The 13,254-nt window shown below is 44.4% G+C and overlaps 1 protein-coding gene across 6 annotated transcripts in view; it reads right to left on the bottom strand.

The window, feature by feature from the left end:
- Window positions 1-2,724: 2,724 nt before the first annotated feature.
- CADM1 (cell adhesion molecule 1) overlaps window positions 2,725-13,254 on the bottom strand; it is a 333,382-nt gene continuing 322,852 nt past the window's right edge. For 5 of the 6 annotated variants that reach the window (XM_017883129.1, XM_017883130.1, XM_017883132.1 and 2 more), the window contains 2 exons: window positions 7,696-7,827; window positions 2,725-5,683 (listed from right to left, as the gene is read on the bottom strand). In XM_017883129.1, the coding sequence (XP_017738618.1) occupies window positions 5,565-5,683; window positions 7,696-7,827 (251 nt within the window). In that variant the 3' untranslated portion in view covers window positions 2,725-5,564. The remainder of the gene's footprint in view (window positions 5,684-7,695; window positions 7,828-13,254) is intronic. The other variant, XM_017883133.1, reaches the window with a different exon arrangement.

Below are 13,254 nucleotides of genomic sequence, written 5' to 3'. Positions count from 1 at the left end.
CAAAGGGCTGGGTATTTGGGATCCTGGCAAAATGGCGTGTTAATCTTGGGCATGATTTTATAATAAAACAAAGATACCCTCACTTAAGCAGGGTCTTTCTACTTGTAGCACGGTGGCTGCATGGTTTCTTTGAGGCTCTGGTTGACAGAATCAAAGGAGCATTTCTCCATGGAGTAAGCACAGCGGTACAAGAATTACATTTCAAGTAGACAGAGGACAGTGAAAGATTGCACCAATTAACACCCGCATATCACCTCAGGGTTCCAGTTGATGTATTTGGAGAATGCCAGGCCAAAACATTTGTGAAGACTCTCTGGAGGAAACGAGGGCCATTTTCACTCTCCTACACAGTCTTCTCAAATGAAGGAGCCGGCAGCTTATCAAGATCCTTTGAGCGGGGACTGCTTCTAGCACCTTTTCATTTGCATACCCTGTGGAGCTCGAAAGGTAAATGTGCAGCAGTCACCACCTCCTGTTTGCCTCAGCTCAAGGAACTTCTGGGACCCTTTTCTGTAGGGTGCAGCTAAACCTGGAGCCTCATGCTGCAGACAAGAGGGAGAGGGGTGGGGAGACTACACATACTGCATGCCACGTGGCTTGGAATAAGTCTGCTAATGAATGGTGAAGAGAAAAGGGTCATTAAACCTTTTTTTTTTTTTTTTTTTGAGATGGAGTCTCGCTCTATCGCCCAGGCTGGAGTGCAGTGGCCGGATCTCAGCTCACTGCAAGCTCTGCCTCCCGGGTTTACGCCATTCTCCTGCCTCAGCCTCCCAAGTAGCTGGGACTACAGGCGCCCGCCACCTCACCCGGCTAGTTTTTTGTATTTTTTAGTAGAGACAGGGTTTCACGGTGTTAGCCAGGATGGTCTCAATCTCCTGACCTCGTGATCCACCTGTCTCGGCCTCCCAAAGTGCTGGGATTACAGGCTTGAGCCACCGCGCCCGGCCTCATTAAACCTTCTAAGTCGTGGTTCGCAAGGGCACGATGTGTCTATATGCACAGGAGCCCACAGAGCTCCCTCTGAGTAGTGACCACTTCTTCATAGTCCTGGGTAACCTTCTACCTTTTTAGTCACCATTTGCCTCTATCCTGTGACTGACATGTAATGAACGCGTAGCGTGTGCCTGCACCTTTTTGGCTGAGCGCTGACTGCGTATCTCACTGATCTCTCCCAACAACCTTCGAGGCTATGGTGATGTCCACCTTGCAGAGCAGGAGACCGAAGCCAGGTAGGCTGGGCTACTCACTGGAGGTTTCACTGCTACATGGTGGGACAGGGATCTGAATGCAGGCAGCCTCACTCTAGTGTGCACTTTTGATCCTTATTCTATCTCTCTGGGTCTTTTTATAGAGATGCAATGAATGAGTACACCCACTGCTCCCTGCCTTCCAGCAGAGGCTGGGAGAGGTCACTGAAGTCTCGACTCCTCTGCCTGGACTTTTTAGTGCAGCCACAAGAGCCATCCCACCCCGCACACAGAACTGCTTTCTTTCTTCTCCTCATACAAATCAGCAGGCTGGCTGGGCTTGTTGCCCTCTGTACTTTTGACTCACATTCCTTCTCCACGAAACCATCCTTTAAGATCCAGCTGGGGTCCCAGCTCCTGCGTGAACCTGTCTAGGGACTCACCAGCCTTCACTGATTTCCCTTCTCCAGAAAATTCCCATAGCACTCTCTGGGCTTCTCTGTGTTCGGTGCGGCACCCATGGCTCAGGGGCACTTCATGTTTTCAGGTGGTGTAGCTGATGCTCCGCTTTGGCCTCCAGAGACCGCCTTATATTTCTCTGCATCCCTCACCATGCTGGACATACAGCAGGTGCTCAATAACTGCATATCTGATTAACTGATTTTTTTTTTTTTTTTTTTTTTTTTACAGAGACCAGGCCAGGATGGAAGTGGCCCAAGGGGAGATGCACAGCCTTCAGCCTTTCTGGAGCTTACCTTTGCTTTTCCTATGGAACTTTCCCCATGACATGGCCAAGGGAGAAAAGGGGAACTCAACCATAGCTGGAGGGTGATGGGAAAAGGACACTTTGGGCCTGGCCAGACATTATCTGCGCATTTATAAGATCAGCCACCATGAAGTGTAAGTCATTGCTCACTTCAGCCTGCAAGGCAAGGACGATGACAACAGAGCAAATCCTACTGTCTACCCAGGCCTGGAAGTCTCAGCAACCTAAACAGCAAGTGAGAACAATCTTCTGCAGGCAGCCAAGCCAGTCCGCCACAGCTCACGTCTTCTTTTTATGAAAGGAGAGAGAACTTTAAATGAAGAAGGCAGAATGAATTGTTAAGACACAAACTCCCAAAGTAAGAGACAGGTGGAGCAGCCAACACAGGGAAGTTGGTGAGGGTGGGGGGCGGTGAGAGAGGGGATGAGTGCGGGAGACACATCCACGGGAGCGGCCTGTTCCGGCAGGCCCGCCACGACAGCTCGCACACCTGCACAAATCGCTGAGTTCACGTGGGAGCCCAGACTCAGCCACGACACGGCACCCGGCTCACCTGTCCACTGAGAGTGGGGAAGAGAACAAGGACAGGAAGGATGAGAGGAGAAGGAGAGAGAGTGCGGCCCCCAGCAACCCAGCTGGCAGCATGTCCTAGCATCTACTGCCAGCGTTCCCGGCCCCGCACACGGTCCTAAGGAGGAAGCTGGGACCAGAGGCCCATCTCTTCTCTCACTCGGCGTCCATAAGAAGTCCATAAAGAGATTAAAGGATCACTTTGTAACATTAATTTTTTTATTAAGAAGACAGATATTTTATAGTACTTCTTTTTTTTCTTTTTCTTTTGTAAAATGGTATACATGAACCAATACAAAATGCGAATGGGAACATATGGATATGGAGTTTCTTACACTGTAACATTGTCCATGTACACCTTAAAAACAGAACTGGCCTAAAGGGAAAAATAAGACGTCGGTGTGACTAAAGAACAAGCTTATTTGGCATCAATTATACATCCTTCATTATTTTATATTCCTTTAAAAAACACAAAAAACAAGTTTGTTCTTTCTTCACTCTAAAAAAAGTGATCAACCTGTACAAAGTAATACTCAACAATACATTTCAAACAGTGCACTGTATACTTAAGAAAAAAATACATAAACCAATATACAACTAAAATCCATAATTTCCTGTTTTTGCTTTGTTTTATTATTATTTTTTTCCAATGTGTGGGGCCTACACTTTGCAATCTACCTGAGACGGAAAACACCAATCGAAACACAGGAACCTGAGACATGTCAACATTGTAAGCCATAAAGTTACATCAGGAACACTGCACTACTGTACACTTTTCAAAACAGAAAGATGGGAGGTCCCAAAGATGAGATGCCAATTCTGTGAGCAATGGTGTGATTTTGTTTTTTTTTTTTTCTTTTCTTTTTTCTAAAAGAACTGAAAAAAGCCTTTCAACAACATGCTAAATGATTCTCACCCTTTGATATGATTATACTATGGTCAGAATGGGTGCTAAGGGCTCGGAATAGAGCTGCAGATGATAAAATTCATTGAAAAAGGGATGTTCATTGTGGCTTTTTGTCTTGGTTAAGTACCTGGGGATAGGAGAGGGATAAATAAAATGCTGCTCGATAATGGATTTTCTTTTACATACCAGTCCGTTCCCAAAAGGCCCCCATATTGCAATGGTTCTATCAAAGGTTAAAATAAAGACAAGAAAATAAACATGTTTTCAAATAACAAAGAGTTGACACTTTTCCCCTTAAATAAATCAGCATAAGTTTTCCACATAATGTAACAATAGTAAAAATGCACCTTGCAAAATCCAAAATTACTCACTGAAAATGTAATAGAATATATATTTATATATATATATAGATCTATCTGTTTTGATGCCATCTTTCCATAGGGACTGTTATCTGGAGTCTGGAGCCTTACCAAACATATGGTAAGAGTTTAGTTTCTGTCCTTCAGGACTACTTCTAGATTTCCTAGACGTTTCAGTGAAAATCCCCATACTTCTTTCTTTAAAACATGTAAATGGTAACATGACTCCTCTACCTTTTCCCGAGGCTCCCCATCTAAGATATGTTCAAGGTCACTGATTTTAGTAGCTATGCACTATGGCTGCCATCATGCGAGGATCAGTAATTTTTGGCAGATGGTTCTTAAGGCTGAGGAAAGAGGCCAAGGCTAGTGTATGAAAGGTAAAAAGATAAAAACACTCACATTTGAGTTTTGATTAAGTAACTGAAAATCCGTACATGCTGTTTTTCCACCTCTGCTCTGACCTATCGAGAACTGAGAGCGACAGCAGACCAGTGTGAGAACAATACCGGCCCTTCTTTTGTACCCTCTGCCTTTGTCAAGCCAAATCTGAAGGAATGAAAGTTTCACACAGATTCGAGTTGGAAATCCCAGCATGACAAATATCTGTAATATACAGTACATGCAGGCCACATCCTACTGCCTTCCTAACTAAGCACAAAGGAAAAAAAAAAAAAAAATCAACCCTGTCCCATTCAGTCATTCGCACAACACACGGACTTGCTTTTTCCTACAAATTAGTGAGAAGTAAGGCCGATTGGGAAAGGTGGATGGAATCATTTGGAACAGAAACAACCAGAGCAGAACTATATTTCCCCCCTCCCTACTTCCCCTCCTGTGGCAACTCAAATTTGTCCACTTATATAAAAGGAACAGACCTCACCTGTCAGGTCTGTTTAGGGCATGGAAAAAGGAGGAATTCTTTCCGCCCCAAACCTTTCTGGACAGCGTGGGGTATCTATACTGAGCCGTCTACAGATACAGAATTAAAGACAGTGAAATTCAATCTCATTGTGACACACCTCACTTGCAGATAACCCTGTACAGTAATGTAGTTCCACAGCAAACAGAACATTTTCTGAATCACAGTCTAATTTTCTAGTCTTCACTGCTCTAAGTATGTGAAACATGGGCAGCAGCAAAGAGTTTTCATTGTTTGTTCACCCAAATCTTTACGACAACAGAGAAGAATGCATTATGGATACACTAAATTCTGAACTATGAAATCTAAGCTGTGCTGGTTCTCCTTTTATGAAACTGAATTTGGAACAGAAAGCAGTTACCACAAAAATAAACAAAAGAAAGTAAGAACAAGAACAGAAAAGGGAAGGAAAAGAGTCTAAGGAATCCCAGCAGGCAAATTCCAAAATGGGAGATTTTGGAAAAAATCCAAAATTGGGGGGGAGAGGGAAGGAAATAAATGTGCACAAAGGGGGAAAGAAGGAAGGAACGCAACAAACAAACAAAAAACAAGGCACAGAATTTTCTGCAATCTACTGAAACTAAATCCAAGTATCCAAGTTTGACTTGGTAGGAAGAAATAAAAACTAAACAAACAAACAAACGAACAAAAAAAGAGGTGTCAAACAGCAGAATGTACTTTCCAAAGAACATTTTTTTTTTTTTTTACACAGCAAATCCCAAGCCTTCCCAGTCTCACACCTTTCCACCCATTCATGAAAAAACACACGAATTTCTCGCAAGTTCCAGTATCACTGTCTCTTTATCATCTAAATAGGGCCAGTTGGACACCTCATTGAAACAAAAAGGCTGATCTAGATGAAGTACTCTTTCTTTTCTTCGGAGTTGTTCTGTCCTCCTTCTGCATTGATTATAGCTGTGTCTGCGTCTGCTGCGTCATCGGCTCCTTTGGCTTCATGAGTGAAGTATGTACCTGAAAGATGAAGGGGTAAAGCACCGTGACTGTCTGATGGCCTCTGTGTAAAGTGGTACAGAGATGGCAACTTGCTTTATGGCCATCATCAGCCGAAGTGGTGTGCAGGCAGCAGAGGGGAAAAAAACAATTGGAAGAAGAGAGCGGGGCGGGTGAGACAAATGGGGATCCGGGGGTTCCAAAGGCACCACTCCAACTGAACCGCTGCGATATAATTCAGCAAATGAGACATTAGAGCAGTGATTATGACCAGAGGATGTCAGCAGAAGAAGACGTGAGTGGGAGCTAAAAATGCAGAAAGATGGAGAGCTGCTGACTAATGTATAAACAGTAAACACCAATGACCAGATATGTGCACATACATGGTTAAAGACCAAAGCAAGGAAGAGCAATTAGCCAATAAATGAATTAGGGCCCTGATGATGCTTCTGTTGTCATCTCAACTCATTTATTTGAACCACAGTCCCCTGTCTATATGAATCGTTATTGCCTACCCATAGGTGAGAATGTGCTTGAACTTGCACAAGTATGTCTGATTTTCCTATGTCTTCCATTTCAGAGTGAGGTTCCAGATTGAGAAAGAATTTGACATTATAATGGCTGAGATCAAGGTTTCAGATCTGTCTTAATGAGCAAGGGAGTCTCTCTCATCATGTAACTCTAGCCTGGACCCGGATTCATGGATTTGCTAATTGGCACAGCCACTTTATAATGACAATAGACGTTACAAAGTTGGGGACACTCTTATCACCAAATCCCAACAGTTTACATGGAGAACGACAAAGACTGCACCTCAGTATGCTATATAGGTAGAACTTAAACTGCCTGCCATAATCAAATACTCTTCCTCCCGATACATACTGTATTCCTGAAGAGTCTTCTATTTAAAAAGATTGAGACATTTGCTATATTTTCAGGTTTTCAAAGTGACAAATCTGAGAAAGCAAGGGGTCAAATGCTTCTCGGTATCCTTTTATCTTGCTGTAGAGTGACACACATGTTCCCCTCCCCTGGTCCTTCACAGCTGCTGCTCAGATGCTGCCCTGCTCTCTGGCCTTACCTCCTGTCTCTATCAAGCTTACCACCGAGAGGCTGCGAGTTCTTGGCCAAACAGACTGCCTCCTGAGTGCGGGCAGAGGGCCGAAGTATGGACAGCTCTGATCGTCCTAAACTGTTTTATGCTTGAGACAGGCACTCTGTATCCTAAAGGTGCTTATGTACCTTAGACCTCCACTGCTGTGCTCAAGGGACCTTCCTGCAAACCCAAGTTCAACAGTCAAGCAGTATGCAAGCACCTAGAAAACCCTGTAAGCTCATTGCACAGTGCTTGAGAAAAATAACTGAGAGAGACAGGGGGCGGACAAAGAAAAGGAAGAATAAATTACCAAGAGGGGAGAAGAGGATCAGAGCAGCATGGGGCAGAGAGGAGGGGCATTGGAAAAGATGATTGCCCATCCAGACTGCACAGTTGATAAGTGTGATGATTAATGGCAATTTAAATCAATTGCACTGATAATTTTAAAAATACATATTTATGCGGCTTTTAAGGCAAAAAAATTGTCTTTTTTTTGGGCACATCAAACTAAGGCAGAGCCATTGTGACCAGCTTACACAGAGTCTGGGGACAGGGGACAGGGGGAAATCCTCTGCCTCCCAGAAAACAGGTTATGGATGTGGTTTTCCATGTTTATCCTATGGGGTTCATGCCACATCTTGCACACCAGCCTCTACTTTATCATGTTTCATCTATCCCCAATTATGGATGGCAGAATAACAACTCTACAGAGCTTTATATTTAGAGAAAATCCGAATCAAGGAGTGCTACTCATCAACTCCCAGAGTCCTAATCAGCGGCTGCTAAGATTTCTGTTTTTTTTTCTCTTCCAGTTTCAGGAATCAGATAGGCCATGTGGCCACATACATCAAATTGCCTATCAAGGACAACCGTGTAAAGTCCCCAAAGGCAGAAGCTGTGGGGACACGCTGCTCCTGCCTGCTGAAGCCTTGCTTACCTTTATGTCTGGCAAAATAGCGCCCCAGAATGATGAGCAAGCACAGCATGGCAAACACCACCACCGCCACGACGCCACCGATCACGGCATGATCCACTGCCCTGATCGAGCCTTCTTCACCTGCTCGGGAATCTGTTGAAATCAGAAGAGGAATAGGGATGTAGAGTTTATTACAAGGCACCAGAAGCCCTGGCGACACTGTCTCCAGGGTCAGAGGGTCACCTTCTTTTTAATGGAGGAGTCAGAGAGAACAAGCGAGATGGATCAAGTTACACTGAAGTTACACTGAGGGAACAGGCTGACCTGTCCAGTGCTGAATTGATCTGTTCTCCCCACAAGGCAATTTCATGATAAGCAGCATAGGAGGGTTAATGCATGTGGAACAAGCTTAGGGAGGCAGGGAAGGAAGAAATAGTCTATCCGGCCCTGACCTAGTCTTGGCATTCACTCCATCTGTATCCAGTTGCAGAGCCTAATTAAGGAGGCTGACCTGACTATTTGAGGGTGCTCTGAATGACACCTGTAGGCAACAGGAAGATAAAGCATCTTTCTATAGATGCCCAATGACTTTTATTCCCTGAAAGATCAGGGATATGCATAGGAAAAGTAAGGTGCTCAAAAGCCACAGCTGCCTAGAGATAAAACAAGGATTATAAGACTAAAGACAAATGACAGGCTTGCTACATTTAGGATGTATGAGGGAGTAAGCCTCAATTTAAAACCTAAAAACCTATTTCAAAAGAGACAGCAAGGAATAATTGTCCATTGCCACCAACGGTTTTTATTTTATTTATTTAACACCTTGCAATGCAATTAATTTTCCTTTATAAGCATCACTCCCTCAGGATGTCTTCTTCCGACTGAGGAACGACATGTTTGGCTGGGGAACAACTCCAAAATGAACCCAGAATGAGCTATGGCGATGCAGAATGGATGTATGGCAGTGTAAACAATTTTAATTTAGGAATGTGGCTACATCACCTCTTGCTGAAATCCTAATGGCATCCGAGATTTATAATGCAGTAAAAAACAATTATTCTCCTGTTGATTAATACATTAACATTTTGGAGTGGAAGCTAAACCATTGTCTTTTTTTTATTGAGTCAAGTACGACACCTCCATTAAAATGATTTACTAGCTGTACCTTACAATTTAAGCACAGCAGCAACAGAAACGGTAAAAATCTTTTAACTTTACATGATTTGTGAAGTCATATGTGAAGGATTTACCATTTGAATCTTTCAGTACAAGAAGCACATGGCCTATAAATCTGTCCCCCTTGCAGTTGCTGGACGCCTAAGAGAAATGCATTTCACCAGGAAGACTGAGAGTGCAAATTCAAGTCAATTTTTAAGAAAGATTTATCTCTGTCTCTCTCCAAAGAACAGAGCAAATCTCTGAAGCCTGCACCTCTAATAATATTTGAAGTTTATCGATCAAGTGTACAGATCCGTGACAGCTAAAGGTAATGGTGCTCTTTTGAGCCGAAACCTGATACAACGCTTTCAGCAGGAGGGCATGATTTACACTTTCTATCGATATTTCCAATTCTGCTCTGAGATTAAGTACTGAAGGATGTGGGGAAATAACTCGTGACTGAGGGTTCCATGAAAAGTGCTTTAATTAAAAGAGTTTAAATTTTAAAATGGAGTATTTAAAGTGTTTCATTAAGTTATCTTTGAAAGGACTACAGAAAAACCCAAACCCAAACCCAAACAGAAATGCCAAATCAGAGGCAGCAGCAGGTCGCCTAGGACAACAGGATGATGGGAGTTTAATTGGAGAAGGGAGCTGGGTTGGAGGCAGAGTGCACTGCAGCCAATTAGCCCGCTCCGAGCTGAGCGAGCCCCTCCAGCAACGTGTCTAATAAGCTCAACTTGAAACGTGGTGGAGAGGAATCTCCCTCCTCAGCCAAAAGTGTTGCCGACCGCAGATGCTACAGCCCCCATTGTCTTGAAAGTCATTTCAACAAGGCAGAACTCAGCCAAGGGAAGTTGGTTTTTTTTCTTTCTTTCTTTTTTTTCTTTTTTCTTTTTAGAAACGACAGAGCTCGTTGAAGGGGAGCATTCCCCGTAGGGTGCTGCTGGACACGGGGTGTCTGCTGGAGGAGGGCGCTTGACACACTGGAGATGTTCACTCCAACTGCACACGTGAAAAAGAGTAACAGAAAAGCCAGCAAGTTGTGTTTTTCTTAGGGAGCTGTCAAAATAGGGAATTTTGTGAGAATGAGAATTAACTCATCTCCAATGGCCATAAGCCTCAGACCTATTAAAATTTATGTCTTTCAATGAACTCTGTATGTCTTAAAATTGAAGTGAGACTAGACATTGAGGACAGGGGAATGTTAGGCACAAGAGGCAAGAGGTGAAGAGAGGTTCTAGGAAGACTGAGAACAGAGAAAAGCTTCGAGAAGCTGTCCAGGACAGTTCTAACCCATTTAGGGGAAGGCATGCTCTTGTCCACTCTTAATAAAAAACCACCTCCTCTCCATGCCTAGACAAAGGGATATTCTGGAAGCCTGAGGGAGGAGGGGGAAGGGGAGAGACAGAGAGAGAGAGAGGCTCTGTGACAAAGAAAAACAAAAACCTCCCTGTATCTGTGAGATTAATTTCTTGAGCCAAAACTCACTTGACCTTTGCCCTCCATGAACTTTGAGCTAAATATGCTCAGTGTTGCTATTTTTCCCTGCACTTTGCCCAAATTAAACTAGAACCTTAGATCTTCTGGTTACCTTCCCCACCCTCAAGGACATACATATTTTACAGATACTTATTTATAAGGGTAATCTCTCCAGCTATCTCCTGATACTCACTTTGATCAGAAAGTTTACTACCACCAGTTAATCACCAAGACATTTCTCCTGCCTTCAATTACTGCAGATGGACACAGAAGGTAACTGATGTTTAATTTACAGGGAACACTGCCGGTTAGGAGTGCCTCACGCCTCTTCCCACCCCCACTCCCACCTCCTGGGTTTACGTGGGAGGTGTTGATAGAGTTGTGCCTGTTCACTGAGTGCCTCTGTCTTGGCCTTCCCTATGAAAACCAAAGCTGTTTCTGGAGTCATCTCAGTCCGTTCTTTTATTTCCACGTGTGGGGAGGGTGGGTGAGTGTTCATAATGCTACGGATTGGCTCAAGGCAGCAGGGCCGGGGTGAGCTGCCTGCACCTGCGGGCTGTGCCTCACTCATGACATAAAGCAGCCCTGCAAGATGCTGCCCAGGAGGGCATTGGGCTACTGGAGTCACATGAAAACCAGAAACAGAAGGAAATACTGAGCACTAAGAGAAGCATGGCTCCGACAAAGTCTGTCAGCTGCTTGACCTTCTCTTCCATTCCCAAGGCAAAGACTCTGACCAATTCCATGATAAATGACTTCTAAGTGGGAAAGCTATGGGTTTCCCCATGAGCCACAGATCCTGGTCCTATAGGGTGCAGACCCCATCATTCAGGTCCCACGAAGTGCTGGCTTTCCTGGGGACATCCTCTTCAGATTCCCGGCTCATTTTCTGAATAGGTTGGGCAAGGAAACCAGAGGCAGATTCTACAGCTGCCCCCAGCTTGTCAATTGAAAAATAAATGTGGGAGTGGAAAGCACTTTTAAACACACCTGATGCTCAGGCACATGGACATCACTTCAGTTTAGAAAGTCATGTTTTCTTGTTCCCTAAGAGGCTACAAGTGTTCCTCTTACAGTAACAGGTGTTTCTGGGCCTAAGTTCTGCCTCATCATCCTGAAAAGTAAAGCCATGTTTTTGCTTGGTGAATGATTACAGCATAAAGGTTATTCCAGCCTCAAAGAACCAAGCATGATTACATAACACAGTTCAACTGGAGTTAAGAATCTCACCCAAATCATTTCACCTGTGACCTCAGGTGAATTAGGCCTAGTCCTTGAATGATTCTGACTTGCAGATGAACCCTGTAACAGTTATTGTGTATCACTCTGTCACCCTTCACTCCTCAGAGGTAGAAAACTTGGTGTCCTTTTGGCAAAGAGACTGACTTTGGACTCTGTGTAGCCGAGGGCTTCAGGGTGGGCAGGCAGCAGTTACAGGGAGGTGTTCCTGACAGCTCACAGTTGTGGTACAACCCTCCCTGCCTGTCCTGTCCCATCCTGCAGTCACTTCCATGGCTCTAAGTGTGACAGATAAATCATGAGCTGTTTAGTATTCGTGAGTTAGCTTTTCTTCTGGCAAAAAGCTGAAACAACTTGGCTCCAGGTGAGAGTTTACAAGCTGCTTGCAGAATGTTAAGTTGGCCACTACTGCTTGGGTCACAGCTTCAATAACCCTGGGCTTGCTTTAGCATCTTAGAAATTGTGGGACAGAAAAATTTCAAAGAAACTCCCAAGAGTGATGCCCCAAACTGCTCAGATTTCTTTACCTTGGGCCAGTTGACCTGGCCCGATCCATTCCTCATGGGCAATATGAAGGGGGAAGTTCTAAAGGCAGTAGTTCCCCAGGGCCTGACAAGAAAGGTGACTGCTAGTGAAACTTCAGTCTCCTTCCCCCTCCTTCTAGGAGACTTTTCTTTCTCTACTTGCTTTCACTCCTCAACCTCCTTGCCAGAGTCGTCTTAAATGCAGCACTCTGGCAGCCATGCTGCCTGTATTCAACAGGGCTCTGCAAGAGATCCTGGTTTCTATGGCTACTTTACCACCTGGCATGAGATGTGTGGCATAAACCGCCATGCAAATGCCATAATCATGGATCTGTGATAAGCCTAGAAGACTCTGCTGCCAAAGCAGGGATCCATGGATAACTGGAGAGTGGCTAGTACATCCTAGACAAGCTTCTGGCAAATAGGGACTTTGGCAGAAGGACTCACTGAGCGGAACCTTCACTGCAACTGCTGCCTGCCCATCCTGAAGTCCTTGGCTACACAGAGTCCAAGGTCAGTCTTTTTGCCAAAAGGACACCAAGCTTTCTGAGGAGGAGTGAAGGGTGACACAGTGATACACAATAAAGTATGCAGCATGAGGCATGACAGCCACACTGCACTGGGTCACCCTCACATCTCCAACATCCCTGGCTCAGACTGTAAGGCACATTTAGCAACATGGTGCTTAAACACACACTTGAACTCTTTTCATAGGTCGTAAACTACCTTAGCTCTCATCTTTAACATTTAAGCCATGGGGAGGTTCTAATGATATTAGTCCTCCTACTTTATTTAGGGACAGTTCAGATGCTTGGCGTTCTGTGCTTCCCCCGTCCGTGGATGACGGGAGGAAAAGAATTGTTGCTGACGTTTTGCAACAGTTTCGTTACGTGGCTCAGTTTTAGTTTCTTTCCTGGGCAGGGATCTTGCTGGGCAAGTCAGTTTAATTAAAAACTCTCAGAACCGGTGTTTGTAATGAAAATGCTGCCTCCAGCTCCTTAGGGTTGTAGGGATTAGTCTATCTCAGAGCTTAGCCACTATGATGTCATTTGTTACTTCTTGCTAGGAAGAAAGAAAAAGCCTGGTAATGGATTCCCCAAATCTGAAGCAAAACCATAATCTGACTTAAAAAAAAATTACACTCAAGAAAACCTGGCACCATCTGAAAAGTGTAGCT

Source organism: Rhinopithecus bieti, unplaced genomic scaffold (assembly GCF_001698545.2).
Source record: "Rhinopithecus bieti isolate Rb0 unplaced genomic scaffold, ASM169854v2 scaffold_11964, whole genome shotgun sequence".
Taxonomy (NCBI): domain Eukaryota; kingdom Metazoa; phylum Chordata; class Mammalia; order Primates; family Cercopithecidae; genus Rhinopithecus; species Rhinopithecus bieti.
The sequence above is the reverse complement of the archived record's forward strand: the minus strand, read 5'-3'. Positions and strand labels throughout refer to the sequence as shown.